This window comes from Peromyscus maniculatus, chromosome 3 (assembly GCF_049852395.1).
Source record: "Peromyscus maniculatus bairdii isolate BWxNUB_F1_BW_parent chromosome 3, HU_Pman_BW_mat_3.1, whole genome shotgun sequence".
In the NCBI taxonomy this organism is placed as follows: domain Eukaryota; kingdom Metazoa; phylum Chordata; class Mammalia; order Rodentia; family Cricetidae; genus Peromyscus; species Peromyscus maniculatus.
In genome coordinates this window covers 63,058,436-63,085,795 of record NC_134854.1, presented here as the reverse complement: position 1 = coordinate 63,085,795, position 27,360 = coordinate 63,058,436, and the positions used below count along the sequence as shown (strand labels likewise).

Here is a 27,360-nt window from a genome sequence, read left to right as displayed (position 1 = left end):
TTGTCCTGAGGAAATAAAAATTTCTGATTTATGGGACACAATAATGAATTAATTCTCCCTTAATCCAAAATTAATTTCTCTGCACAACTCTGCACATTTCTAAATCACCTCTAATTTAAATTATAGTTATTTTCAGAATTTTTCTATTATTAAAAAATTATATATTTCAGAATATTTTCTATATTAAAAAATAACTCAATGTGTTGGGGAAATTTTTTTAAAAGCACTTGTAGCTAGTTTTGTATCAACTGTTTGTCAAGTTAGAGTCATCTGAGAAGAGAGCCTCAACTGAAAAAAATCCCCCAACTAGATTGGTCTCTAGGCCTGTCTGTGGGGCATTTTCCTGATTGATGACTGATGTGGGAGGGCCCAGTCTACTGTGGGTGGTGCCATCCCTGGGCAGGTGGGCCTGGGTGCTGTAAGAAAGCAGGCTGAGCAAGCCATGGGAAGCAAGCCAGTAAGCAGCATTCCTCCATGGCCTCTGCATCAGCTCCTGTTCCCAGGTTCCTGCCCTGACTTCTTTAATGAAGGACTGTGATGTAAAAGTATAAGATAAACCCTTTTCTTGACCAAGTCGCTTTTGGTCATAGTGTTTTATCACAGCAATAAAATCTCTAACTAAAACAAACACATTTCAGAAGACAAACAGCTATGGAATGACATCAATTCCGATCACCTATCTCAATGCCCCATCTTTAGCTTATGTCGTAAAGAACTGGCAAACACAGACAACCAATGACTGTAGTGCAGGAAGAAAACACTAATTTCATCTTTAGTTTCCTTCTCTAGTGGTTTGAATGAGAATAGCCCCTGTTGTGGAATACTGTTTTTAAGATGTGTTTGTTTATGCTGTGGAACATTTGTTTAATAATGCAAAGCTGTGCTGCATTCTTTTATGATGCATTTGTTTAACTCTGTGAAGCTGTGTTACTGTGCCTGTCTAAAACACCTGATTGGTCTAATAAAGATCTGAATGGCCAATAGCCAGGCAGGAGAAAGGATAGGCGGGGCTGGTGGACAGAGAGAACAAATAGAAGGAGAAATCTGGGAGGAAAAAAGAAGAAACAGCAAGAAAAGGAGCCAGCCACAGAGTAAGAGTGAAAGTAAGATTTACAGAAGTAAAAGAAAAAGCCCAGAGGCAAAAGGTAAATGGGATAATTTAAGTTGAGGAAAGCTAAGCCTGGGCATTCAAAGAAATAGTAAGTCTCCCTGTGTACTTATTTGGGAGCTGGATGGCGAGCCCCGCAAAAGAGAAAAACAACCATCAACAGCCCCTATAGGCTCATATACTTGGATGCTTAGTCACCAGGGAGTGGCACTATCTGAAAGGATTAGGATTAGGAAGTGTGATCTTGTTGAAAAAAAATTGTCACTGGGGGTGGGCTTTGAGGTTTCAAAAGCCCAACCCAGGCCCAGTGTATCTCTCTCTCTCCCTCTCTGCCTGTGGACCAGGATGGAGCTCTCAGCTCCCGCTCCAGCACCATGCCATGCATACCTCAATTCTCCCTGCCATGATGATAATGAACTAAACTTCTGAAACTGTAAGCCAGCCTTGATAAAGTCTTTTGTAAGAGATGCCATGGTCATGGTGTCTCTTTACAGCAACAGAACACCTTCCAAAATTTAAAAAACACACAAACTTTGTATACATAATCTTCTGAAAAGCATTTTATGAGATAAATCATTTATGTAGTAATCATAAAATAATACAGTAATAAACTAAGGCAGTAAAAAGTAACCTTAACTCTAAATTTTGAATTTTTTAAAAGAAACCAAGTTATACTACTAAATGGGAAAAACTGTTATTCTCATTTTCATTACAAAGAACAAAAAAATATTTATCTCTGTTTTAAAACTGCTAAAACAAACAGAAATGAACTAATATTCTCTTATGCAAGAAATATAAACCACTCCTAACAAATGAAAGTTGTTTATTCATCATAGGTGACTTTGACTTTAGATTCTTCTGTTAATCAAGGATGGGTATCAAAAGTAACAACAACAAATATTCAAAATCAGGTAGACACCTAGCATAAAGATAGGCATAAAGACAGGCACTGTGACACTTCTTGTAGTAAAGACAACAGACATAAAAGCCATGTCTAAGTCCACAAAATGGTTCTTGGAGCTCAGAGAAAAAGTTAATCTATTTTTTGAATCATAAAATAAAGCAAATGTTTATTTCACTTCTCTACAATTTTTTTCTTTAAAAACAATTTATTAATGTATTTTGTGTGTGCCTGAGTGTGTGTGTATGTATGTATACATACATATATACATATCACATGTATGAAGTCACCTGCATGAGAAGAGGATGTTGGTTCCCCTGGAATTAAGAGTTACAGGCAGCTATAAACTGTTACATAGATGCAGAAAACTGAACCTGGGTCTTCTGCAAGGATAAGCACTCTTAACCACTGAACCAACTCTCCAATCCCTCCCTATACTATTTTTAAACAAGGACTTCAAAAAACTTATTTTTTTAAAAAAATAATGATGAGATCCTACTATCCATTAATTAGGTGCCAATTCATTATATTTATCTGCTTATTGATGCTTGACTGAACGGTGATGTCAGAACATAAATCTATGAAAAATACATAAGGAGTTGTAGAATCATAGCAATCTATGATCTCACTGGTAACAAAGAAGCCCTCACTTCTCAATCACTTAAATGTAATGCATAACACCTATTCTAAAGCATTGAACTGTAACTGCACAAATATAACATAGCCAATTCCTATAATAATCTACAAGAAACAGAAGCTTGGGTTTGGACAAGTGGATGAGAGGTTAAAAGCACTCACTGCTCTTCCAGAGAACCCAGGTTCAATTCCCAAGCACCCACATGGCAGGTAATAACTGTTTATAACTATACTCCAAGGGCTCCAATGCCCTCTTCTGGCTTCTGTGGGCACCAGGCAAGCAAGTAGTACACAGACATACAGGTAGTCAAAACATTCATAGATGTAAAATAAAATTTTAAAGAAAAGGAATAAATCTTAATAAACGTATCTGAAGATATCAGGGCTAGAACAAGTCTTTTTTTCTATCCTGTGCTCTAGTAAAGATAATGAAAAATCCAGAGTTTGGCAGGAGGTAAGCCCTTAAAACAGAAATGATAAGAAATTAATCTAGAATAATATCTCACATAATTTAATATAATTTACACCAAAGTTTATAAAGAATCAGAATAATTGACTGCCTTAAGAAGTAACAGCATTTTATCTTAAAATATACTAGATTGGGGCTGGAGAGATGGCTCAGAGGTTAAGAGCACTGACTGCTCTTCCAAAGGTCCTGAGTTCAATTCCCAGCAACCACATGGTGGCTCACAAACATCTGTAATGAGATCTGGTGCCCTCTTCTGGCCTGCAGTCATACATGTTGTATAATAAATAAATAAATCTTTAAAAAAAAAAAAAAAATATACTAGATTCCTCTAAACTACAGTAAAAAAAAAAAAATTTAATTACTATTTAGTAGGTAGTATTGAATAAAAATTTCCAGACTAGGTCAATATTTATTCATTTGTCTTAAAAATATGACAACTCAAATATACTATAAAGAAAACCAATATACAGGCTTTCTAGATAGTCTTTAATTACTGTGTGATGTCTGAAAAATATAACTAAAATGTTCATACCTGATCGAAAGCACTCAATTATTTGTTGAATACCAGATTTGGATGTCTGTAGTGGTTGCTGTAACAAAGGAGGATCTCCAGGCTCCAGGATATAAACTACATGGGAGACAAACACACACCCCAACCCACAAAAAAGGGTTATTTAAATCACTTACTATTAAATCAAACAATAGTTTGCCACAATCATGTTAATAATGAGAATTATAAGACAAATGAAGCAATGGAGGGAAAATCTCAATCATTCTCAGTATTAAAGACTCAATCAAGGCTAGTTATTAGGTCTAACAGCCAACGCTTACTCCTTTGGCATCAGTATATACTGTTTGCCTTTTTATTCCCCTTAGAGAACTACCTTAACAAAAACCCTTAAGGCTATGGTGGCTTAACTATACCCAGTTAACCCTTCCAAAAGCCTTAAAAAAAAAATCACCTGATCAAGCACCCTGGACAATCATGAGAACAAAACTCAAACCCAACTGCCTAAGAAAGAAATAGACAAGTATACAATTATAGGCATACAAGACTTCCATTCAAGTACTCTGTAGCACTGTATTAACTGAGAGAAACTTCAAATTTCGAAGTCTCTTTATAGGGACCAAACTAAAAGCTATAAAATAGTCACGTAACAGCTGAAAAGCACCAGCCAGTACAGCTCCACTGTACTGACAACAAAGGATGTCAGTATTGTTAAATAATAAAAACAGGGTATAGACTATGACCTATTTACATTAATACATATTTATGCAGATACAGAAATACATAACTTTAGTTGCTATCAGTATGTGTGTAGATGGTAAGAGAAAGTTATCTTGGAAGGGTACCAACAGAATTTAGCAAAGGTTCTGTCAGGGAGGTTTATCAAGGATAATGTTCACTTTCTGCCTTGCATTTCTATTACTTCAGAGCATAAAAATTAGGCATTTTAGAAGTAAAGTAAAAATAACTTTTCCATTTTAAAAATAAAAATTTTCACTTTCATATCTAGTGCATTACTGCCCCTTCCCTTTGCAAAATTCTCAATGAGCAGAAAAATAAGATCATGTGACACAAGGTAGCTGTGAAGGACAACTGTGTTTCTATCACTTGTCAAATAGCAGGCTGTAGTGAAGAAAAACTGGCCAATTTAATTCCTTTTTAAGAATATAATGTCCTACCCAACTAATGCCATCATAACCCAGGGACCATTGTTTCTGTGTAGGGGTTGGGGCAGCAAGTTCCCTTCAACTGGATGTGCTACTGCTGCTTTACATCTTAGGCCTGGAGAGCAATTCCATTCCTGACACAGATTAGCTGAGGCTATGGTGTTATGCGTACAGATGCAGCCCTAGACTCTCCTTCATACTTCAAGTACTCAAGTAAGAGGAACCTCTTCTCAGGACCGTATCATCTCACCAAATAAAATTGTAAACACTTTAGGTACGTAAAAAGAATTTACACAGACAACTAACGCAGTCTGTGAACACTGACAGTAACTGCAGTAATAAGAAATTTAAGACTCCAAGGCACACTCCTGCATGTCAATTATGTGGCTCTTTGCTGAGGTATAACTAAGACAGCTAAATGCTCAGTCAGATCCCTTTTCCTTGTCTCTAACATGGAGCTAACAAATTACCAAAGAAAGGTACTTTGTAATTATTAAATAAGATATGACGAAAAGTAATCAAAACACAGCCTGGGATATAGCAAGTGCTCAGTAAACATTCCAGCAACATCAGCAGTATCACGTACAACTGTTTTCCTTGCACCAAAAACAATCTTTTCACAAAATGTAAGTCAAATCAACCTTTAAGAGAGACAAGAGCAGAGGTTTATTAGCAGTCTGTTAGTGCTGAGTTAGAGGGATCACTTTTCAGAACTTGTGTATGATAGCAATTAATAACTTTAAAGCATAACTATCTACAAAGAGAGTGAAAATCTACCAACTGTAGAGAACTACAGTTTGGCTTTCTAAGGGACAAGAAGCAGAGAAGCAGAGAACAGAAAAAAAGAAAAATAATAGAGACGGTAAAGGAGAGCTCTGAGGAGAAAGAGACTTTGTCAGAGTTCCTCATTTGGGAGTGTGCTCCAGAAACTTTCTGTAATACACCACTTCCACTTCCATGTGACAATATCCAACTTCAGGACTAGAGCAAAGTGTCTTATCAACCACCTCACAACACTTCCACTAGAGCACATACACACCCTGAGACAACATTCTAAATAAGCCTGATGTCTTGGCTCTGTCTGCATGGACACATTTATTCAGTAGACATATCTGTGTAGCTCCCACTGTTAAAATATACTTTTTCATTTGAAATGTGTTTGTAAATATATGTATGTATATGTATACATCTATATGTATACATGTGTGTATACATCTATATATACATATATATATACATACATGTAACATTCTAAAATGTCCTTTTATATAACCTGTTAGCTGTTCCAAGATCAAATGACCAGACTCATCCAGGCTATAAACATTTCAAAAAAATTATCTCCCACAACAAAAAACACCCAAACCCTCAGAACATTTTACTTTACACTCTTCCGAGAGCACCTGTTTTTGTAGTTCTTGCCTGCCTTAAAACAAGCTCCTTAAAAGATCTTTCTAATTATGATATCCAGGATTTGTTACCAAAATACAGAAGTTGGGGGAGCAGTTGGAGAATAGAAAAGAGAATTGTCAGGGAAGGTGAAGAAAAGATGATGGAAAAGAGATTTTCTATGTACTGATAAATGATTAAGTGCATGATGCTTACATCAGATTCCTTGTACCATTGTGCTTTTAACGGCTGAAAACTTCTTTTTAAAAAATTGTCAAAATGAGAATGTGTGTGTGTGTGTGTGTGTGTGTGTGTGTGTGTGTGTGTACTGACAGACTTCTAATGCCACCTCTCACTATAAATTGACCCATTCCATCAAAACATAATGGTCTCTTCAGGAACATTCTCATCTGAGGTCTCACCCTCTGTTCGTAATGCAAATGAAGACAGACCACTCATGAAACCCATTAAAGAATTTCTCAAACATCACATCATCATCCCTCCATCTGAGGACATCTTAATCACTATTATACCATACTTCTTTCAGATCTGGAAATGTCCCCACTCAGCACAGGCCTTTCCTGAAATAATGATAATGAACTAACCTAAAAGTCAGCAAATGTCTAGCTTTCCATTGAAATAAACATTCCTAAGTATTTAGTTTTACCTAAGGAAGAAAATATTAATAAGCAGTAACTTTTAATTTTTTTAATTAATGGTATTTACTAATTTCTTATTAATGGGAAAGAAAAAATTCAATCCACCTTAGAAAATTAAATTCCAGGAAGCATTTTTAAAGGCATTAAGTCTTTTAAATACTTAATTAACATAAATCATGTTCAGAAATTACCTTATTTATTTGTTTAAATCTATCTCTTCCCACTCAAAAGCTATAAAGAAAGCACTGTCTCCTTCACCATTTATATCCCCATTGCCTTGGGTAACACCTGGCACCTAAGAGATGCTCAATAATGACTTGTTAAAGAAATGAATGAGCAAATAGTAAATGCTATTCAACTCCAGACTGTAAGCAATACATCTTCACCTCAGATACACAAGATGTCAGCATGAAGGGAGCTGACGTTAGATGGGCCAGGAGCTGAATAAAAACTGGAGGCAAGTGTTCAATTAGGTTATTACTGATACAACAAAATACAAGAGACATAAGGCTGGAGCCAAATGGTTAGTGTCATGTTCAGCCATGTTTTCTTAAAAGGAGTTTCTTCCCCTTTATTACTACCATTTTTCCCTTCTCAAAAAAATTATTTAAAATAAACTATGGTAAAAACCTAAATACACGAGTGTAATTAAAATATTTCAATTAAAAACAAGCCAAAGTAGAAAACAACATACCAACTCTGGTAACTTTTAAGTAAAATGCGATAAACACTTGTCTTTGAACTAGAATAAAACAGCCTTTATCTGTAGTGACAGTATGTTTTCCATGATGCCCTTTTAAGTTAAGGCCAAAGTTCTAAGAACAATCTTACAAGTACAATCAATGTCTATCAAATTAGAATCCACTAATATTTTTCATGAGTCAAAAAGTTTTAATATCATAAATTTAACCGAATCACTTCAACTGAGAATACCTGAAATATACTTAAGTATTCTAAGTAATTTGCAATACAATAAATTCTATCCCAAACATTTTAGATGTTTTTAAATTTAAAAAAAAATTTTTTTCCCCTTCAAGTACAATCAATCTTCTTGACCCAAACTAAACATTTGAGGGTTTGGGGAGGGGGGCGGGGCATAAACATTATCCTACGGTTAAAAAAAAAAAAACAGCTTGGGAAACTTACTTCAGTGATAAGCAATTTTCATGAAGATGAATGCTAGCATTCCACCACCTGTCTATCTAGCTTTGCCTTTTCCTTCCGTTTGAAACATTCAGAGCGTGGAGTAAACCACTAACTGAAAGCTTTGAAAAAGGAAAAGCAGCTGACTGATCTTGTGGAAATGATTGACGGTGACACTTGCAGCACTTTCTCTAGGGGATCAAGCAAGGGAGATCTCTAGTTTGTCCAGGCTTTTGGTTTTACGCTAGAGAAACAGACCCTGCGTTAGTTAGCAAAGACTTCTTAGAGACAACACTGAAGGCACAGTGGCTCTGAGGAGAGCAAAGACACTGGGCAAGAAAACGGACTTACCTGGTTCACAGCATCCGTGATGGTGGTGGTCAGTTTGACAGTATTTGTCCCTCAAAGGCATTTTTAATGAGTACGACCTATTTTCTCTTTACTGTGAGAAGCTCTTCATTGCGGCTTGGCTGTGGACAGAAGCACAAACCCGTCACCGACCCTGAACTTCGCGGGGTGGCTGTGGCTGCAATCTCCACCGACCATTCCCACCAAGCGCCCTCTGCTCTCCCACCCCGGGGCCCGCACCTTCTGCTCGGCAAAGAAACGGACGCCCGCCGGGCCTCTAAGCCTCAAGTCCCCCCGCACAGGTTCATCGCCCTACCCGGAAACGCAGCGTCCGGCGCGCCGGCCAAGGCCTGGCGGGCTGCGCAGGCGGCTGCGGCCTCGCTGGCCGGGCCGGGCCGGGCGGGCGAGCGCGCGGAGAGCGGGGCGCGACCGGAGCCCCTGCGCGGCCGAGGACAAGCTCGCGCCCTCCCGCCACGCACGTGCGTCGGGGTCTCCCCGGAGCAGGTCGCGTCCGCGCCGCCAAGTGCGCCCAACTTACTCAACTCCCGGGACGGGCGGCCGGCCGGCCGAGCGGGCAAACGGGCCGCGGCACCAGCCGGGGCGCACGACGCGGCGGAGGGCCCCACCTGGCGCAGCCCCCCCCCCCACCGGCGCACCGCGCCAAGCCCAGCGGGCTGCGGCCCGGCGCGCTCCCAAAGAATCCCCCGGCGGCGCGGACGCGGAAGCGCTAGAGCTCACCACGTCCTCGGGCCGCGGCTGCGGCTCAAGGCGGCCCTCGGCGCTCCGGGCCGGCGAACTGGCGGCGCGCGGGCGCAGGCAGTTGACAGGAGGAACCGCCGGGCGCAGTAGCCGAAGGAGCTGGAACCAGAGCGGGCAGGACTGAGGCGCCCCTCGCCAGAGCAACGGCCGCGCCGAGCCCGGCTCCCCTCAGCGCCGCTCCACCTGCAACGGTCCCCCGGGCTTTGGAGAGGGGCGGGTAGCTGCGCGGGTCCCCCACCTGGGGCCTGGCGGGTAGCAGATGCTTCGGGAAACTTTATTGAAGTCAGTCCCGTTCTTCTCTCGGCCGCCCCCTCCCCGGACAGCCGGAGCGACCGCCGTGGAGAGGGTAGGAAGGGGGAAGCAGAGAAGTCTCCGGCTGCGACAGGGAGCGACTGACTGACCCCGGACGGAGATGGGGCGAGGGCAGGAAGTGACAAGCTCACGGAGTGGGTGGGGGGAGTGTGGCCGGCACGCCCGGCAGCGCGGCGCGCATGCGCTTGGCGGGCAGCCCCGGTGGGGAGGCGACGCGCGCGCGGGGCCCGCCTCGGGGGGGGGGGGGGGCGAGGCTGCGGGGCTGGCGGCGCCGAGGGCGGCGGGGCGGATGGCGGGCCTCGCCGGCGCGCGCCCGTGCGTCCTCCCGCCGCCGCCGGCTGCGGAGCCCCGGCCCCAGGCTGCGTGCGTCCGGAGGTGTGAGAGCCGCGGGCGCGTCCTCCTCCGGGCACGCGCTGTTCTCACTCGGCCACCAAACTGTTGCTCGCGCTGCGCGCTTCGGCCGACCCGAACCAGGCAGGCTGGGGAAGGCGACGCAGAGTGTGAGCCCGAAGTAGACTCGATACGAAAAGGCTGCCAGGTGTTGGCTAGCCAACAGTTGTGTAAGTGTGCCTTCTGGAACTTGGGAGACAAGAGTCTCCATCAGGCTCCCAGGAGGAGGACGATTGGTAGGAGATTGGTACTCCTGCAGAGTCCTGATGGTGCAAACCTGAAAGTGAGGTTGGATCCCTTGGCTAGCACGCACTTTGCTTCTTTGGAAAATCCCCGAAGGTTGAAGATGACCATCTTCTGTCAAGTCTGCAAACCTCGAGCTGCTTCTCATGTCGAGGAGCTGCTGCCCTTATCTTCCTAACTCTGAGAATGGAATTCTTGCCCTTGATAACTTCAAGTGTGTGTGTCAGGATAGTTTAAGAGCGCCCATTTGCCCTTATTAAGAATAACGAAAACCACGATTATCTTACTTAAGCTTCCAGTTTGCGAGCTTCCGAAACAATAAATTTTAGGAAGATTGGCTCTATTTTTGACATGGTCTTGCTAAGTCACTCAGCTGGCCTGGAACTCACTTGAGTAGTCCAGGTTGACCTTCACCTCAGGATTCTCCTGCCTTTGTTTGCACTTTACTTCTCAAAGCTGGGGTTACAGGCTGGCCACCCCACTCAGCTCTGTGTTTGTAAAGAAAATCACCAAAATCCATTTTGAAAATCCCAAAGTTTATAAACAAATGGAGTTTGTAAACAATTAGTAGGATTGTTAAATAGAATGCTTGCATAGGTCCTGTCCAATTAGAACAGAATAGGATAGAAAAATGATCTGCAGATCTGTCCCACTGTCAAGAAACATGGAGATTATAGGTCAATATGCTATAAATTGCTCCTTCTATGTGATGGTATTATACAACCTCTAAAAATCGAACTTTGGGAAGATGACATTGTCAGTAAAGTGCTAGCAAGAAAACCTGAGTTTGATCCCAGAACCCATATTAGAAAAAATACCGCAGAGCGGCGGCAGTGGCGCACGTCTTTAATCCTAGCACTCAGGAGGCAGAAGCAGGCGGATCTCTGAGTTCGAGGCCAGCCTGGGCTATGGGGTGAGTTGCAGGACAGCCAAAGAAAGCTACACAGAGAAATCCTGTCTCAAAAAACAAAAAGAAAAAAAAATACCACAAGGGTGGAGGGCAGATATGGACGGACTGGGAAATGAGTGTGATTGGGGTACATGATGTGAAATTCACAAAGAATCAGTAAAAAAAAAAATATGGGGAAAAAAAGAAAAAATACCAAGTCCGTGGTGGCAGTGCACCTGCAATCCCTGTGCTAAGGAGACCAATACAGAAGAATCCCGGGGCTTGCTGGCCAGCTGGCATAACCAAACGGATGAGGCCTGGGTTCAGTTAGAGACCTGAGAGCAACTGAAGACATACAACATGGACCTTTATCCTGTTCACACACAATCCGTATATCACATATGCACAAAAATTATCTTGTCCAATATTAGCTGTATGGAACCAAAATGATGGGTTTTTTTGAAATGTAATGGAGCTACAATTATAGACGCTTTTGTCTGAAGCATAGAAGATTTTAATAAGAGTTAACAGTCGAAAGGAAAGCTGTTAACATATCTTACAGTGTTCTGTAAATAGTTGAAATTCCACTCTTTTAAATGGCTATAGTTATGTGAAATTATATAAAATAGTAAAACACAAAATAAATACAAAAATATACACACCACTCAAAACTTCAATGGAAAAAATGAGAGACAAGACTATCAACGTTGGAGATAGTTGAGTGGTTAAATTTGAAGTAAAATATTTTTGTTTCAAATGATATTTTCCTTAATTTTATACAATTAAGTATTTATCCCATGCATAAAAATAAATACTAAATTTTTCTAAGCCTGGAAAGTACTATGTATGGGAATTTAAATGTTTGCTTGCCAGGTATTAGTTTTAAAACTTGTTTCATGGAGGCTGGAGAGATGGCTCAGTGGTTAAAAGCACTTGTTGCTCTTGCAGAGGACCTGGGTTTGGTTCCCAGCACCCACATGGTGACTCACAACTATAACTCCAATTCCAGAGGATCCAACCCCCTTCTGACCTCCAGAAGCACCAGAAACATGTGGTGCAAATTACATACATGCAAGCAAAACACTCATATAAATGTTTTTAATTTTTTAATAAAAATTATCACTTATAAGCGCAGTGTTACCAATATCTGGTCATCACTAGAAGGTCCTAAAATTGCTAAGTAAATTTTTTAAAAATATGAAAAATACAGACAAAATTGAGATATAGATAAAACAGACCCTAAACACTGGGTCATAGAATTTTAAAAATGAAAATAAATTATGTAGTAAACCTTACTTTATACCTAAGAAGACAGAGACCCAGAAATACTAAGTGACCAGACTAACTGCTGTCCAGACCTGGGTAGCTCCCTACTGTAATGAGAGTACTAATATAGAAGACGGCATTTAGTCCTTAAAATGTTTTCAAGTACTAACTCTTAATCCCATCAGCAATCCAATGATATTTCCCTCTTCCATTCTATAGTGAAACTGAGGTTAAAAAAAAATAGATTTGCAGCTGACAGGCTGATGAGCCAACATCTGAAGCAATTTGACATGGGAACTCATGAATTTAGCCACTATTGCCCTCACTATATCATAGCTGTTTGGGATCCATCACATTTATGTGAAGGATGAACCAATAGATCCCGTCAGCTTGAAAGGTGTGATATGTCAGGATACTATGTACACAGTGGACATAGTGATCCCAGGAGGCAAAGGTAGAAGGAGTTCAAGGCCATTCTTGTCTACATGACAATTTGAAGCCAGCCTGAGCTACAAGAGAACCTTACTCAATAAACATGAAGTCAAAATGGAGTAGCTAAGTCATAAGCACTTAGCTGAAATTTTATGGTGCTCTAGAACTTAAAGAAATTTTGGTTACCTAGAATTTTCACTCTACCTTTATAGACAGTGTTCACAAATCATCCCAGGTATGAATGTGAACTATATCCCAAGGGTCCATATATTGAACATTTTTTCCCAATTTGGTGACACTGTTTTGGGAGGTGTGAAAACTTTGGGACTCAGGGTTTGTCTGGAGGAAGATCACTGGAGATGTAACAGTGAAGGTTATATCTGGTCCAGGTCTCTTTCTCTGTTTGTTCTTCCTGCCTACCAGGAGATGAACAGTTCTGCCATATGATTTTGCTTGTGATGTTCTGCCTGCCTCACTTTGGGTCCCAGAGCCAATGAAGCCAAGAAGTATGAAATGGGACCTCTGAAAACATGAGCCACAGGCCCCCTACTGTTTGAGTTATTTGGTCACAGAAATGAGATATTTGGTCTAGATAATGAGATATCAGATATTTGGTCACAGAAATGAGTGGTCTAGATAAATTATAACAGCTTTGATTTTTTTTGGGGGGGGGGGACAGAATCTCTCTGGCTCAAACTGATATTACTTCTTAAAGTCTAGAAGTACATCCTATTGAGTAACCCAAATTCTACTATATGGTTTAAAGTTACTCTTTCTTATTCTCAGTGTTAGAGACTAAGACACATTCACACACATAATTATTGCATACCAAGCCACCACTGGAGCATCAAGCTATTGTATATGCTCTCAATTTGTAGATCAGTAATTTGGGTTAGCCTTGTCTGAGTCACCAAGTTGCTGCTCATCTGGAGGCTTGACTGAATGTATCACATAGCTGGCAGCTAGTGCTGTGTGATGACTGGAATCCTTCAGTGTAGCCTTTGATCCTCAAGGTGAGGAGCTTGGACTTCCTCATGCAGTAGCAGCATGCCAAGCCAGTCCAGTGAGAGCTGTAGCACCTCAGGAGTTCTATAACATCATATCCACCACATGCTTTTAGTCAAAGCAGGTCAAAAGTCCAGCATACTGTATTACATTCCCACAAGTGATGTATAAGGGCTCCTGTTTCCCACATCCTCAACAGTGTTTGCTATTGTTTTTAATGATACTTACTTTTTAATGGGTGAGACAAAAACCTCAGCAGTTTGTGTTTCCATGGTGACTAGATGTTTAGCATTTCTTCATGTATGGATTGGCCATCTTATATTTTGTCAGTTCATTAACTGAATTATTTGAGTTTGGGGTTTGCTTATTGTTTGTATAGTCTAAACATTAGTCCCCTGTCAGATGTGTAGCTGGAAAAGATTTTTCTCCAATTCCACAGCTGTCTTTTCACTCTGTTCATTGTTTTCTTTGTTGTACAGAGCTTTTTTTAAATGCAATCCTATTGTAATCATTGCCTCAGCTTTTGGTCCCTTTTTTTGTTTTTTGTTTGTTTGTTTGGTTGGTTTGGTTTGGTTTGTTTGTTTGTTTGGGACAGGGTTTCTCTGTAGTTTTGGTGACTGTCCTGGATCTCACTCTGTAGTATACTGGGATGAAAGGCATGCACCACCACTGCCCGGCTTGGATCCCTTTCAAAAAGTTATTGTCTATACCTGTATTTTGAAGTGTTTTCCTAAAGTAGTTTGATAGTTTCAATTTTTAATTAATTTATTATTATTATTATTATTATTATTATTATTATTATTATTATTGGTTTTTTGAGACAGGGTTTCTCTGTGTAGCTTTGCGCCTTTCCTGGATCTCGCTCTGTAGACCAGGCTGGCCTTGAACTCACAGAGATCCGCCTGCCTCTGCCTCCCAAGTGCTGGGATTAAAGGCGTGCGCCACCACCGCCCAAAATAAATAAAAAAAATTATATTTGTACATAGTGAAAAATATGTACAAATTTAGGATTTAGTTTCATTCTTCTATACATATATATCCAATTTTCCCAGGACCATCTATTGAAATCACTATGGAAGTTCACAAAAACTAAAAACTACCTTGTGATCCACCTATACCACTCTTGGAAATATATACAAAGGAATATAAGTCAGCATATTATAGAGACATCTGGTCATCAGGTTTCTCATGATACTGTTCATTATGGCTAAGTTACAGAATCAGCCTAGATATCCGTCATCAAATGGATGAAGAAAATGTGGTACATATATACAATGGAATGTTATTTAGCTGTAAAGAATGAAATGACAGTTTTAGACTAGAGTGAAACTGGAGATCATTACATGAGATAAACTAGATTTATACAGCTAGCACATATTTTCTCATGTAGAATCTAGTTTTAAATATATATACAGACAGGGATAGGTATATAGATAGATAGGTGGGTAGGTAGATGATAGATAGATAGATAGATAGATAGATAGATAGATAGATAGATAGATAGATAGATGATAGATAGATAGATAGATAGATAGATAGATAGATAGATAGATAGATAGATAGAAACTGAAAAATAGAAGTCTAAAGGGAAGGGGACTATAGAAAGAAGATAATGTGTGTGACACAAGCAGAAAATGGAAAGAGGATGGGGTAGGCAATAGGGATGAACAAGAGTAGAGTTTAATAATACATATTTATAAAGATTCCATCCTGGAACAGTGTTTTCTATGGTAACAATTTACAGAAGATTGAATGCACATCCTCCAGGTAATGACTCTCACACCATTATGATCCTGATCTGCCACTTGAGGACCACTGGTCCTGAGCACCCCCAAGTAGCCCCCACCTCTGCTACAGTTCCACCCCTGCATACCTCCCTCAGGTAATAAATACCACTCACTCCCACTTGGACCCTAGCCCTTGACACCTAAGGACCACCTATAAGACACTGTGAGCCTTCTACAGACTTCTGAGGATCTGCAACAAAAATCTACCCCTACAGAAGGTTTTCTCTTAGGCTCACAAGCTGCACCCAGCCCTAGCTGAGCTAGGACTACTTCTGATACCCTGTTTGCACATCAGCATTGAGTGGCCCCAAGACTGAAGTAAGCACCATTCAGCTTGTCCACCACCTGACAAGTTGTCATAACAAGAAAAAATATCAACTCAACAAAGGTAGGATAGATAAACCAAGAAACACTACCAGTGGCCTAACTACAGATGCCTAAGTCTCATCACAAAAATACAATATGAATAACTAAGACAATATGTCTGCTTTGAAAAAATAGTACTCTCATAGTAATGTCCCTAAACAAAGCAAATTAGATGACTCACAATGATTTCAAAATAGCAATTATAAATATATTCAAGGAACTCATAGAGGATATAAATGCTGATGTGGACACAAAGCAACAAAACAAGATATAAAATTTAATATAATTTTTGAAGTGCAAACTAAAATGAAACTGAAAAATTCAGTAAGTCAAATGAAAAACTCAATGGAGAAATTCACCAACAGAGTGATCTAAGTAGTCAACAGAATATCAGGACTTGAAGAAATAGTAGAGGAATTGGATTACTCATTCAGAGAAAATGTTTAAAAAAATGAATGGAAAATGTAAAAACTCTGGGACAGTATAAAAAGACCAAATAAACTAATTTGGAGAAGAACCCCAGATTAGGTGGAAGGCACAAAATATTTTCAACAAAACCATAGAAAAAATGGTCTCAAATCTAAAGAAATGCATGTCAAAATTCAAAAGGTATACAGGACACCAAGTAAAAACTGCACATATAAAGTACCCAAAAAACTAAGTGTACAGAACAGAGCTTTTAAAGCCACAAGAGCTAAAGACCAAGTCACATGTAAAGGAGAGCCATCAATGTAACAGCTGTTTTTCAATGCATATACAATACAATTTAAAAGCAAGAAGAGCCATGATAGGTATTCTACACATTCTGAAAAGCCATAGATGCCATCTAGACTACTACACCCAGAAAAATTATAGTAGGAGAAATAAAAACCTTCCATGATTAAAACATTGAAGGAATTTTTGCCCACTAAGCCAGTTTTACAAAGGATACTGGAAAGAATAGTTCGGTCTAAAGAGAAGGATAAATATACCCAAGATGGTATTGGGAATAGTCCTAGAACAGTTAATCAAAAGAGGTCTAAAAAATGCACAAAACAACAAAATGATAGGAATTAACATGTTGTTTGATAATAACGCTTAATGGCCTCAATCCTCAGGGAGGACAAAAAACAAAGACTAACAGATTGGATTGGAATATAGAAATCATCTTTTTGCTCCCAAGAAACATATTTCATATTGATAATAGGCATCACTTTAAGGTAAAATAAAGGGGAGTAAAGGGTGTTCCAAGCAAATGGAACTCTTAATATCTGGCAAGATAGACTTCAAACCAAAACTAGTCAGAAGAAAGGTCACTTCAAACTCATTTAAGGAAAAAAAGAAAATATTAAAATTCAAACCACAGATGAGCCAAACACAAGTACTCAATACTTTTAGATCTAAAAATATATTATGTCAAAGCCAGTGATAGTGATTTTAATAACCCACTCTTACCAATAGGTCATCTGGGAGAAAATTAAAAGAAACATTGAAGTTAAATAACATAAACCAAGTAGGTCTAACAGACATTAAGTAGGTTTAACAGACATCACCAGATGTCCACCCAAATGCTAAAGAATACATATTCTTTTTAGAAGCCCATAGAACTTTCTCAAAGTTGACAAAGTATTATGCTACAAAACAAGTCTCAACAAATATAGGAAAGTTGAAATAACTTTCATTCTATCTGATCACAATGAAATAAAATAGCAACAGCAATAGAAAGCACCAAAATTTAAGGAAATGAAACAATATTCTACTGAATAAATATTGGGTCAAGGATTTTTTAATCAAAAATTTTCATACAATATATTTGATCATGGTTTCCCCTCAACCAACTCCTCCCACATCATCCCCACCTCACCACCCACCCAACTCCACTCCCTTTCTTCCTCCTTCCCTCCTCCTCCCCAAAAAAAAACAGAACTAAAGAAAAAATGCACACACGGACAGACACAAACACACACACACACAAAAAAAAAAACATAAAAAACACAAAATTGGAAACGATAACATATAAGCAACAGGCAAGTAAGACAAGAAATGCCCAAACAAGGGAGTATGAGGTGGAAAGTCTGCAAAAATCCCAATGAATTCATTTTGTGTTCGTCACTACTGCTGAGCATGGGCCACCCTTTAGGTGTGGTCAATATACCCAGTGAGACTCCATTGGATAAAATTAAATTTTTCTTTGTAAGCAGATGTCAACTGAAGAGTGCTTCTTGGTTTATGGATGGCAATCCGTGTCCACTTCCCCCTCTCAGAGCTGGGACCTCATCTGGTTAGAACCTGTGCAGACCCTATATATGCTTCTACAGGCTCTGTGAGTTCATATGTACATCTTTCCTGTTGTGTCTGGAAGACACCATTTCCTTGGAGTTATTCATCCCCTCTGGTTCTTATAATCTTTCTGCCTCCTCTTCACCAGAGTTCCCTGAGCCCTGGGGGGAGAGGTTGGATGAAGACCTCCCACTTAGGACTGAGTGTTCCAAAGTCCCTTACTCTCTGCACTTTATTCAATTCTGGGTCTCTATATTTCCATCTACTTCAAGAGGAAGCTTTTCTAAGAGTGGCTGAGTGAGGCTCCAATCTATGGATATAGCAGAATGTCATTTTATCGTATCACTATGTTTCTTTAGCAGAACAGTAGTATTTGGTTTTCCCCTAGGCCCATGACCTATCCAGTCTCAGGTTCTAGGCCACACAGTATCAGGCATGGGGTCCATCTCATGAAGTGGGCCCTAAATCAAGAGAGTGGTTGGTTACTCCTACAACATTTGTGCCATTATTGCACTAGCAAGTCTTGCAGTCAGGTATCTAGTGTAGATAACCAGGTTTGTAACTTGGTTGATGGTTAAATTTCTCCTTTGGTATGCAAAGTAACTTCCAGTAACATGAACACTAGTCAGGAGAGGTAAGCCTCTAGATAAGCATCAGTTTAACTTCTCTATGTTCAACGGGATATATGTTATTAGAAGGAAATTTTAAAGTTCCTAAAATTGAATGAAAATGAAATTGCAATATACCAAATCTGTGAGATTTTAATGAAGTTCTAAGAGAAAACTCTATAGGGCTAAATGCCTATATCAAACACGTTGAGAGATCTCCAATTAATAATGATGTACTTGAAGACCATGTTTTAAAAAAAAAAAAAAAGAACAAGCACAAAAATATGTATATGGGAAGATACAATGTATTGGACTGAAATTTTAAATCAATTCAAAGAATTGTTGGAACAAATTGTGTCTTTGATAAAATTAAGAAAGTTGACAGAACTTTAGACAAATTAACCAAAAGAAAGAAAAGATCCAAGATAATAAAATTAGAAATGGGAGAGATTACAAAACCATTATTCTTACCCCTGAACTATGGAAATTTCACCTGAAAGGGACAAATTACAACAGACACTGAGGAATTACAAAGACTCATAAGAATACACTTAAAAATCTACATTCTTCTAAACTGGAAAATCTAAAAGAAGTGGGTAGAGTTATAGATGTATATGACCTACCAAAGTTAAAAAAAAAGATTAAGTAAATAAGTAAAAAATATTAATCAACAAGATGGAGCAGTATTTTAAAATTTCTCAACTAAGAAAAAAAGACCAAGGCTAGATGGAGCCATCACAGAGTTACCAGATTTTCATAGATGAATATACACCAATAATCCACCAATTTCACACAATAAAAAAGGAAGAAACATTCCAAATTATCTTCATGAAACAAGTATTGTCCTGATAGCCAGACCAGATAAAGACTCCTCACAAAAAAAATATATAAGCCATATCTTTTTGGTGATTATAGTAACAAAAATTTTCAATAAAGTACATCAAAAAGATCATCTACCACAAATCAGCTTCATCACAGAGATGCAGGGTTCAACATATGTAATACAACAAGTGTAATTCATCACATAATATGACTAATGGACACAAACCACATGACCATCTCATTAGATACAGTAAAGGCCAAGAACAAAATACAGCATCCTTTTATGATAAAAAGTCTAGGGAATTTAGAGATATAGAGGACACAACATCATAAAGACAATATGCAACAAGCCCACAACCAACATCATGTTAAATGGAGAAAAAGCATTTCCACTAAAATCAGGAACAAGACAAGGATGTCTCTTCTCTCCACTCCAGTTCAATATAGCACTTGAAGTTTTAGCTAAAGCAATAAGCCAAATCAAAGGAGAGATAAAGGAGATACAAATAGGAAAGTAAAAAGTCAACATATTTTTATTTGCTGATGTTATTCTATACATTAAAGACTCTACCAGAAAACTCTTACAGCTGATAAACACATCCAGCAAAGTAACAGTATAAAAATTGGCAAACAAGCCAGGTGGTGATGGTAGTGCATGATTTAATCCCAGCACTTGGGAGGCAGAGCCAGGCATATCTCTGTGAGTTCGAGGCCTAGTCTACAGAGCAAGATCCAGGACAGGTACCAAAATGACACAGAGAAACCCTGTCTCAAAAGAAAAAAAAAAGCAAACAAAAGTCAGTAGGCTTTCTATATACAAACAATAAATATATCAAGAAAGAAGTCAGGGAAACAATTCCATGTACAATAGCTTCGAAAAAAATCTAATCAAAGAAGTATACAACTTTAAAGCATTGATGAAAGAAAATGAAGATACCAGAAAAATGGAAAGATCTCCTATGCTCATGGATTGGTAAGATTCATTTTGTGAGCCACCATGTAGTTGCTGGAAATTGAACTCATGACCTCTGGAAGGGCAGCCAGTGCTCTTAACCTCTGAGAGCCTACAGATTCAACATAATCACCATCAAAATTCCAATGCAATTCTTCACAGAAATTGAAAAAATATTCTGAAATTTCAGATTGAAATCCCAAAGATTCAGGATGGTCAAATTAATTCTGAACAGTAAAATCACTCTTGGAGGTATCACTATCCCTTATTCCAAGTTATACAACAGAGTGATAGTAATGAAAATCTAATACTGACATAAAAGCAGACATAAGGATCAATGGAATAGAATTATGGACCCAGACACAAAATCACTCACCTAAAGCCATCTGATTTTTGACAAAGAGGCCACAAATACACATTAAAAAGAAAAGAGCTTCAACAAACAGATGTGGTCAAACAAGATAGCTACATGTAGAAGAATGAAACTAGATCCTTACCTCTCACCCTGGAACTCAATTTTAAATTGATAAGGACTGCAACCTAAGACATAGGTAACATAAATCTGATGAGAAAGTGGGGAATACACTTAAATGTACAGGCATAGAAAGTGACTCCCTGAACAGGACTCCAGTAGCACAGGCATTGAGACCAACAACAGACAAAAGGAACTTCATGAAACTAAGACTTTCTTATAGAAGGGCACTATCATTTAAGTGAAGTTACAACATAAAGAATGGAGGAAATCTTTACCAGCTACACAAAAGGTTAGTATCTAGAATAAAAAAAACCTAAAAAACAAAAAACCCTAAATATTAAGAAAACAAACCAAGTAAGAAATGGGGTATGGCCAGGCAGTGGTGAAGTACGCCTTTAATCCTAGCACTCAGGAAGCAGAGGCAAATGGATCACTGAGTTTAAGCCAGCCTGGTCTACAGAGTGACTTCCAGGACAGCCAATGCTACACAAAGAAACCCTATCTTGAAAAAAAAAAAAAAGGAATGGGACATGGAACTAAACAGGACTCTTAAAAGAAGAAAAAGGGAGCTCCCATCCTGCCCCCGACTTCCCTTCTGGACCAGAGGTGAGTATCCGAGCCCTTCCCGGACCCCCTCCCTGGGCTCCAGCCACCCCTGGGAACACCTGCCCAACTTGGCCCCAGGTTCTGGCCACCGGGCAGGTCCCCTTCTAGCCCCACCGGGAAGGATCCCCTTGTCCAAGCCCCCGGCAGCCCCTGCAATCTCTGCACAGAAAATAATATTCAACAAAATCATAGAAGAAAACTTTCCCAACTTAAAGAAGGAAATGCCTATGAAGATACAAGAAGCCTATAGAACACCAAACAGACTAGACCCCCAAAAAAAGTCCCCTCAACACATAATAATTAAACAACTAAATGTACAGAATAAAGAAAAAATATTAAGAGCAGCAAAGGAAAAAGGCCAAGTGACCTATAAAGGCAAACCCATCAGAATAACACCCGATTTGTCAATGGAGACTTTGAAAGCCAGAAGAACCTGGACAGATGTAATGCAGACACTAAGAGACCATGAATGTCAGCCCAGACTAATATACCCAGCAAAACTTTCAATCATCATAGATGGAATGAACAAGACATTCCAAAACAAAGCCAGATTCAAACAATACTTATCCACAAACTCAGCCCTACAGAAAGCACTAGAAGGAAAATTCCAACCGAAGGAAGTCAGATACACACTCGAAAACACAGGCAATAGATAAAGCCACAGCAGTAAACCCCAAAGAAGAGAAGTACACACACGCTACCACAAAAAAATAACAGAGATGAACAATTACTGGTCATTAATATCCCTTAATAGCAATGGACTTAATTCACCTATAAAAAGACATAGGCTTACAGAATGGATACGAAAGCAGGACCCATCTTTCTGCTGCATACAAGAAACATATCTCAAATTCAAAGACAGACACTACCTAAGAATAAAAGGCTGGGAAAAGACTTTCCAATCAAATAGTCTTAAGAAACAAGTGGGGGTAACCATCCTGATATCCAACAAAATAGACTTCAAACTAAAATCAATCAAAAGAGATCAAGAAGGGCATTACATACTCATCACAGGAAAGACCCACCAAGATGAAGTTTCAATTCTGAACATTTATGCCCCAAACACAAGGGCACCCACATATGTAAAAGAAACATTACTAAAGCTTAAACCACATATAAAACACCACACATTAATAGTGGGAGATCTCAACACCCCACTTTCACCACTGGACAGATCTCTCAAATCGAAAATTAACAGAGAAATTGTGGGAGCCCATTCTGGGGTTCCTCGTGGCTTTACCCAGCAGGTCCGAATAGAGGATGATCAGGACCACAGGCCTGAGTGCAGGTGTCTGAGATGGTCTGCACTTGGCTGTCGTCTCTATAAAATCCCTGGACCAGAGACAGTCGGGGCCCATTGGAATAGGTTCCAGGCCCTCTCGAGGCTATCCTTTATTTTCTATCTGTTTATCTCCGCAAGATGCTCCGCTATAAATCCTTCTATCTAATATTTCCTGCTGATCGCACTCAAGAAAACTCTGGGAAGCTGTGAGGGTGGTGGGTAAATAAAGGACTTAACTGATGTCATGACCCAAATGGACCTAATAGATATCTACAGAACATTCCATCCTAACAAAAAAGAATATACCTTCTTCTCAGCACCCCATGGAACTTTCTCTAAAATCGACCACATACTTGGCCACAAAGCAAATCTCAACAGATACAAAACAATTGAAATAACCTCCTGTGTTCTATCAGACCACCATGGTTTAAAGTTAGATTTCAACAACAACAAAAACTACAGAAAACCTACAATCTCATGGAAGCTGAATAATGCTCAACTGAATCACCAATGGGTTAAGGAAGAAATAAAAAAAGAAATTAAAGACTTCCTAGAGATCAACGAAAATGAAGACACCACATACCCAAACTTATGGGACACTATGAAAGCAGTGCTAAGAGGGAAATTCATAGCACTAAATGCCCACATAAAGAAGTTGGAGAAATCTCACACTAGTGACTTAACAGCACACCTGAAAGCTCTAGAACAAGAAGAAGCAAAGTCTCCCAGGAAGAATAGACACCAGGAAATTATCAAAGTGAGAGGTGAAATTAATAAAATAGAAACTAAGAGAATAATACAAAAAAATTAATGAAACAAAGAGTTGGTTCTTTGAGAAATCAACAAGATAGACAAGCCCTTATCCAAACTAACCAAAAGACAGAGAGAGAGCATCCAAATCAACAAAATCAGAAATGAAAAGGGGGATATAACCACAGACATTGAGGAAATCCAGAGAATTATCAGGTCATATTTCAAAAAACCTCTACTCCACAAAACTGGAAAACCTAAAAGAAATGGACAATTTTCTGGATAGTTACCACATACCTAAGTTAAATCAAGACCAGATGAACTATTTAAATAGTCCAATAACCCCTAAGGAAATAGAAACAGTCATTAAAAGTCTCCCAACCAAAAAAAGCCCAGGACCAGATAGTTTCAGTGCAGAATTCTACCAGATCTTCAAAGAAGAGTTAATACCAATACTCTCTAAATTGTTCCACATAATAGAAATAGAAGGGACATTACCAAACTCCTTCTATGATGCTACAATAACCCTGATTCCCAAACCAAAGAAGGATACAACAAAGAGAACTACAGACCGATCTCCCTCATGAACATTGATGCAAAAATACTCAATAAAATACTGGCAAACAGACTCCAAGAACACATCAGAACAATTATCCACCATGATCAAGTAGACTTCATCTCAGGTATGCATGGGTGGTTCAACATACGAAAGTCCATCAATATAATACACCATATAAACAAACTCAAAGAAAAAAACCACATGATCATATCACTAGATGCAGAAAAGGCATTTGACAAAATCCAACATCCCTTCATGATAAAAGTCTTGGAGCGATCAGGAATACAGGGAACATACCTAAACATAATAAAGGCAATTTACAGCAAGCCAACAGCCAACATCAAATTAAATGGAGAGAAACTCAAAGCAATTCCACTAAAATCAGGAACGAGGCAAGGCTGTCCACTCTCCCCATACTTATTCAATATAGTACTTGAAGTTCTAGTCAGAGCAGTAAGACAACATAAGGAGATTAAGGGGATATAAATTGGAAAAGAAGAAGTCAAGCTTTCCCTATTTGCAGATGACATGATAGTATACTTGAGTGACCCCAAAGATTCCACCCAGGAACTGATAAAGCTTATAAACACCTTCAGCAACATAGCAGGATACAAGATCAACTCAAAAAAATCAGTAGCCCTCCTATATACAATGGACAAAGAAGCTGAGAAGGAAATCAGAGATACATCACCCTTTACAATAGCCACAAATGACATAAAATACCTTGGGGTAACACTAACCAAGCAAGTGAAGGACCTATATGATAAGAACTTTAAGTCCCTGAAAAAAGAAATTGAAGATGTCAAAAAATGGAAAGATCTCCCATGCTCATGGATAGGCAGGATTAACATAGTAAAAATGGCAATTTTACCAAAAGCAATCTACAGATTCAATGGAATCCCCATCAAAATACCAACACAATTCTTCACAGACCTGGAAAGAATAATACTCAACTTCATATGGAAAAACAAAAAACCCAGGAAAGCCAAAAGAATCCTGTACAATAAAACAACCGCTGGAGGCATCAGAATCCCTGACTTCAAGCTCTACTATAGAGCTACAGTAATAAAAACAGCTTGGTATTGGCATAAAAACCAACATGTGGACCAATGGAATCGAATTGAAGACCCTGACATTAACCCACACACCTCTAAACATATAATTTTTAACAAAGAAGCCAAAAGTGTACAATGGAAAAAAGAAAGCATCTTCAACAAATGGTGCTGGCATAACTGGATATCAACATGTAAAAGGCTACAAATAGATCCATATCTGTCACCGTGCACAAAACTTAAGTCCAAGTGAATCAAGGACCTCAACATAAATCAGCTACTCTGAACCTGCTAGAAGAGAAAATAGGAAGTAGTCTTGAACGCATTGGCATTGGAGATCACTTCCTAAATATAACACCAGTAGCACAGGCACTGAGAGAAACAATCAATCAATGGGACCTCTTGAAACTGAGAAGCTTTTGTAGAGCAAAGGATACAGTCAACAAGGCAAAGCGACAGCCTACAGAATGGGAAAAGATCTTCACCAACCCCACATCTGACAGAGGACTGATATCCAGAATATATAAGGAACTCAAGAAATTAGACATTAAAAAGACCAACAGTCCAATTAAGAAATGGGCTATAGAACTAAACAGAAAATTCTCAACAGAGGAAACTCAAATGGCTGAAAGACATTTAAGGAATTGCTCAACATCCCTAATCATCAGGGAAATGCAAATCAAAACAACTCTGAGATACCACCTTACGCCTGTCAGAATGGCTAAGATCAAAAACACTGAGGACACTTTATGCTGGAGAGGATGTGGAACTAGGGGAACTCTCCTCCACTGCTGGTGGGAATGCAAGCTTGTACAACCACTTTGGAAATCAATATGGCGCTTTCTTAGAAAATTGGGAATCAATCTCCCCCAAGATCCAGCTATACCACTCTTGGGCATATACCCAAGAAATGCTCAATCATACCACAAGAGCACTTGCTCAGCTATGTTTGTATCAGCATTGTTTGTAATAGCCAAAACCTGAAAACAACCTAGATGCCCGTCAACTGAAGAATGGATAAATAAATTGTGGCACATATACACAATGGAATACTACTCAGCAGAGAAAAACAATGACATCATGAGGTTTGCAGGCAAATGGATGGATCTAGAAAAAATCATCCTGATTGAGGTAACCCAGACTCAGAAAGACAAATATGGTATGTACTCACTCATAGGAGGATACTAGATGTGGAACAAGGATGACTGGACTGCTACTCACATCACTAGTGAGGCTACCTGTAAAACAGGACCCCAAGAAAGACATGGGGATCACCCAATGACGGAGAAATGGATGAGATCTACATGAACATCCTGGACATGAGTGGGAGCAATGTACGGCGAGGGTCGAGGGAAAGAGAGCGGGAGATCCCAGCTGGATCAAGAACAGAGAGGGAGAACAAGGAATAGGAGACCATGGTAAATGAAGACCACATGAGAAAAGGAAGAAACAAAGTGCTAAAGAGGCCCACAGAAATCCACAAAGATACCCCCACAAAAGACTGCTGGCAATGGCCAAGAGACAGCTGGGACTGATCTACTCTGGTGATGGGGTGGCCAAACACCCTAACAGTTGTGCCAGAAACCCCATCCAAGGACTGAGGAATCTGGATGCAGACATCCACAGCTAGGCCCCCAGGTGGAGCGCTGGGAGTCTAATTAGTGAGAAAGAGGAAGGTTTATATGATCGAGAATTGTTGAAACCAAGGTTGGATAAAGCACAGGGACAAATAGCCAAACGAATGGAAACACATGAACTATGAACCAAAGGCTGAGGGGCCCCCAGCTGGATCAGGCCCTCTGAATAGGTGAGACAGTTGATTGGCTTGATCTGTTTGGGAGGCATCTAGGCAGTGGTACCAGGTCCTGGGCTCGCTGCACGAGATAGCTGTTTGAAACCTGGGACTTATACAGGGACGCTTGGCTCAATCTGGGAGGAGGGGACTGGACCTGCCTAGACTGAGTCTATCAGGTCAATCTCAGTCCTCGGGGGGTGGCCTTGATCTGGAGGTGGTAGGAATGGGGGGTGGGCTGGGGGGAAGGGAAGGGGGGCAGGAAGGGGGAGAACAAGGGAATCTGTGGCTGTTATGTAGAACTGAATAGTATTGTAAAATAAAAGAAAAAAGTATATAAAAAAAGAAAAAGGAATGACTGAGAAATATTATTTTGAAGGTTCAACATCCTTAGCCATCAGAAAATACAAATTAAAATCACTTTGACACT

The 27,360-nt window shown here is 39.6% G+C and overlaps 1 protein-coding gene across 6 annotated transcripts in view; it reads right to left on the bottom strand.

The window, feature by feature from the left end:
• Positions 1–9,595, bottom strand: part of Znf800 (zinc finger protein 800) — a 45,215-nt gene extending 35,620 nt beyond the window's left edge. For 2 of the 6 annotated variants that reach the window (XM_076566604.1, XM_076566606.1), the window contains exons 1-2: positions 9,322–9,462; positions 8,328–8,446 (exon numbers count right to left, since the gene is read on the bottom strand). In XM_076566604.1, the coding sequence (XP_076422719.1) occupies positions 8,328–8,388 (61 nt within the window). In that variant the 5' untranslated portion in view covers positions 8,389–8,446; positions 9,322–9,462. Of the gene's footprint in view, positions 1–3,646; positions 3,743–8,327; positions 8,447–9,062 lie in introns of all 6 variants that reach the window. The other 4 variants (XM_006979367.4, XM_076566605.1, XM_076566602.1 and 1 more) reach the window with 4 other exon arrangements.
• Between the last annotated feature and the right edge of the window lie 17,765 nt (positions 9,596–27,360).